This window comes from Pyrus communis, chromosome 17 (assembly GCF_041283825.1).
Source record: "Pyrus communis isolate YQ-2024b chromosome 17, ASM4128382v1, whole genome shotgun sequence".
NCBI classification, from domain to species: domain Eukaryota; kingdom Viridiplantae; phylum Streptophyta; class Magnoliopsida; order Rosales; family Rosaceae; genus Pyrus; species Pyrus communis.
Window position 1 is genome coordinate 19792002 of NC_142581.1, and position 3558 is coordinate 19795559.

The window sequence follows — 3558 nt, forward strand, 5'->3', positions numbered from 1 at the left end:
AATTCCCAAAAAGGAGACATTTATCATTCAACACAGAACAAAATGATCCCAAAACATTCATATTTATGGCCTAAATGGCCCAAAGTACATAGTAATTTCCAAATTTTGTCTATTTTTTAAACAAATAGTATTAAAATACAAAGATTAAAACGGCAGCGTTTTGTATGTGTCAACAATACCGGATGTATAAAATGCCCAAAGCGCAGGGAGCGAAAACATAACGGAAAAACGAAAAATCAAACTGGAAAAGCTCCATGCTTTGTGCTTTTCATGATTAAACTTCCGGTTCGTAGAATGGCGGAATGGGAGAGCGTCGGAGCGTATCGTATCGGACTTGACGAGTCGCATCGGTCTCTGCCGTCGGTCTACTTAGCCTTCTTGACAATCTGGTTCGTCTCCGCCTGCTTCTGGACCTTCAACACCTACAAAAACCGCCATCTCCAGGTCCCTTTTTCCTCCATTTCCATTTTTTTTTAAAATAAAAATTTGATTTGAATTTGTATTCTGGGTTTTGTTCAACTTGATAATGTTGGTGATGTATAATTTGGGTTATAGGAGAAAATTTGAAAGGCTTTTCTACCGTGCTCTGTTTGGTTAAAGAATTCACGTTTCAAAATTTAATTTATGTTACAGTGGCTCTGTTTCTAGGCAAATGAGCAAATGGGCATTTCTATTTTTCTTTTGGGTAATCGGTTTCAGTGTTTAATCTATTTCTTCTGTTTGGTTGCTGAGAAATTATATGTATGTATGTATGTATGTATGTATGTATGTATATACACCAAAAGTTGTTTACTTGTCTACATGTCCTGAGAGCCAAACGAGGTGGACATTTAAATTTTCATGAATTTGGCTCATTTGTGTGTGTTAATAATATTCTACTTATTTGATTCAATTGTTTGTGTTGCTTTGTTGTTAAACTAGAGCAGACGAATAATTTGCAGTGGACGCTCGCTTCTGTTCCGCTGATTAAAGCCTTGCAACTTACATTGTCTTTCCTCTTCTGGTATGTCTGTTGATCTTTAGGAAATGAAATGTAGATGCTCTTCATTGTGCCACTGCCAACAGACATAAATTCATGTCTTGAATTTGAAATCAATTCCCTATTCACTTTTTCGAAGAACCCTTCTCCAATCTCCATATAGGGGATAAAGCAATCACTTGAAGAACTTCAAAACATTTCATCCGCTCTGAAGCTAATATGATGTTACTTATCAGTTAACAGGATATTTGTCAATGCCTAAAGTTCTGAGGCCAATAGTTTAGAGAGATCTATACGAACTTGTATATATCATATGATTTTGTTATGTGTATCGGTGAGGAAGTAAAGCACATTTGGTCTTCTTTGTCATCAATACTCTACCGTTGTTTCCTCCATCACGCATACTAATTTTGAAGAATCACTTTTAGGTATTCATGCTTTCATCTTCATATATGCTCCCTGTGGATGTCATTTGGGATGTATGTAACCGGTGTGATATTTCAGACAGCTTCTTTTGTGTCTTTTTCACTCATCTCCCATGGTTACTGCATCATGTGTGAGCGCCTTTCAGTGACTGAGCGGCGTACTACTGCTTCCCTGGGCTGTGTCTTTTACTTGACTCTTGTCGGATACAAAGCTTCTGTACCTTATTTCTCTGTAAGTTTCCTTCTTTGACTAGCTAAAAAGCATTACAATTGTAAATAGGCAGGAACTGTTACTTCTGTTTAATCGTTTTTAGTTACTTATCAGTGCGTACTAATTTTCCATTACTGCCTTGATTCAGGTCTTGCTGCTGCTTAGCTATTTCATCTCATTCTATGTGATATTTCACCATATTTCGCAAAATCTTTTAGTATTGCGCCACCAATTAAGCTTCATAGATGACGAAGATGTTCATGCAATGCATGATGCAGTCTATACAAAGTACATCATGTTCAAGTATGTGTTTCACATTTTTGTAGTCATACTCCTATTTTATAACCTTGTTCTAACATACAGTGACCTTAAAAGAGATGATATCACATTTTGAACCTCATATGCTGTATTCTGATGTCGATGCAGAAAGTTTCAAGGTGCAATGCAGATAGTAGCCGTGACTGAGGCTGTGGTATGATATCTTTATGTTATTGATTATAATTACGTATACAAATATAAATATATACAGAAAATAGTTGACAGAACTAACATTCTGGTTCTCAGATATACATTAACATGGATGACTCATCAGAAAATTACTGGATTCGCTTGTTAGTTCGAGAATGGGCACAGTTCTGCATCTTTGTTTACATCGGGTATGTTTACCTTCTTGGTTCCGTGAATGTTCCTTTCATGGGAACAGATGTGGTTATGAATGTTTTTTGAATTCATTGAAATAGCTAAAGTTCATCATGCAAGAAGACCTTTGGTTTTCCTTTGTTCACCTTCCTCCTGTTTGATGTTGTAACTCCACAACTGTATCTTGCAGGTGGACTTTTAGATCGAGGGACTTGGCACCACGGTTTTCCGTTATGCCAACATTGAAATCTAAAGGAGAACTAGTGGTGCCTCCCATTTATAGCATTGTAAGTTATTTTCATTATTTCCACACTGAAAAAATTTGACGTTGAAGAAATAGTGTCAACATATGCATCCATGGTTCAGAAATTAGCATCCAATGAGGAAGGAAACAAGTAATTAAAAAGTAGAATTTTCGTATTTACTTTCCCTTCGACTCATGGCAATGCAGGAAATGGATGCAGAAACTTTCAGAGATTTCACTAAGCATGAATGGCACATTGGAGTGGTGAGCAATAGGAACACAATCTGATTTTACATAACTGATGCCCGTTATTCTTCATATAATGGTCTTAATTTTCTGGAAACTTCCTCATCCCCTAATTAAAAAGTGCTTGAACCACTGCAGCCAACTTCACCACCTTGCGAAGAAAGCGCCAAGGATTCTGTCTTGGTAATAATTCAGCATCCGCACGCATATAGAACTGCAGCCAGAAAATCTTCTCACATCCAAGACCAGAAGCCAGTGTAGGCTGTAGCGCTTCAACGATTCAACTACGGATGTCAAAAACATGACATGCAAGTAACCGATAGAGCAGTTCGAGCGTTCAAACATCTTCTCGCTGTCGCTTTAGCTTTTTTGTTGGTGAGGCGAGCCAACGGCTCTTTTTTTCTCAATTTTCAAGTGGAATGCAATTCCCGTGTAGAAAATTCTGAAGTAGCCAATAAATACCTGTAAATAAATACAACCAATGAATCGAATTGTATAAATTAGACATAAATTAGAAAACAAATTGTATCTTCTTTTCTCTTTTATGATTTCTATTGCCTTGCTATTTGTGTCATTCGATTCATTTCCCTCCTTGTCATGAGAATTACACTTTGCCGATTTTGAGACGATATTAAAGTAGGGTACGACATGACAAGCACAATACATATCATGTCAGTGTTATAAAAGACTTAAAGTCACTGTTTATCTATCACGTGATGAGAGGAATAGACACATGATTGTATACAATCGGTTATATAACACATTTTATTCTGACAAGCCAAATATTTACTATTTTTTTTTTTAATTTACATTT

General features: G+C 36.5%; 1 protein-coding gene across 1 annotated transcript; it reads left to right on the forward strand.

Moving 5' to 3' along the window:
- Positions 1 to 223: 223 nt before the first annotated feature.
- Positions 224 to 3309, forward strand: LOC137749240 (uncharacterized). Its single transcript, XM_068489346.2, has 9 exons — positions 224 to 444; positions 927 to 1003; positions 1408 to 1636; positions 1764 to 1918; positions 2042 to 2087; positions 2180 to 2271; positions 2445 to 2541; positions 2706 to 2762; positions 2883 to 3309. Exons 1-9 carry the CDS (start codon positions 271 to 273, stop codon positions 3003 to 3005), a joined length of 1050 nt encoding a protein of 349 aa, XP_068345447.2. The 5' UTR covers positions 224 to 270; the 3' UTR covers positions 3006 to 3309.
- Positions 3310 to 3558: the final 249 nt, after the last annotated feature.

What these genes read in the sequence shown, in the direction of transcription:
- LOC137749240 (XM_068489346.2), top strand. Translation starts at nt 271, where the DNA reads ATGATTAAACTTCCGGTTCGTAGAATGGCGGAATGGGAGAGCGTCGGA. An exon ending in ACAAAAACCGCCATCTCCAG is followed by an intron (nt 445 to 926) that starts GTCCCTTTTTCC and finishes AAACTAGAGCAG; the next exon opens with ACGAATAATTTGCAGTGGAC. An exon ending in TAGCCGTGACTGAGGCTGTG is followed by an intron (nt 2,088 to 2,179) that starts GTATGATATCTT and finishes TCTGGTTCTCAG; the next exon opens with ATATACATTAACATGGATGA.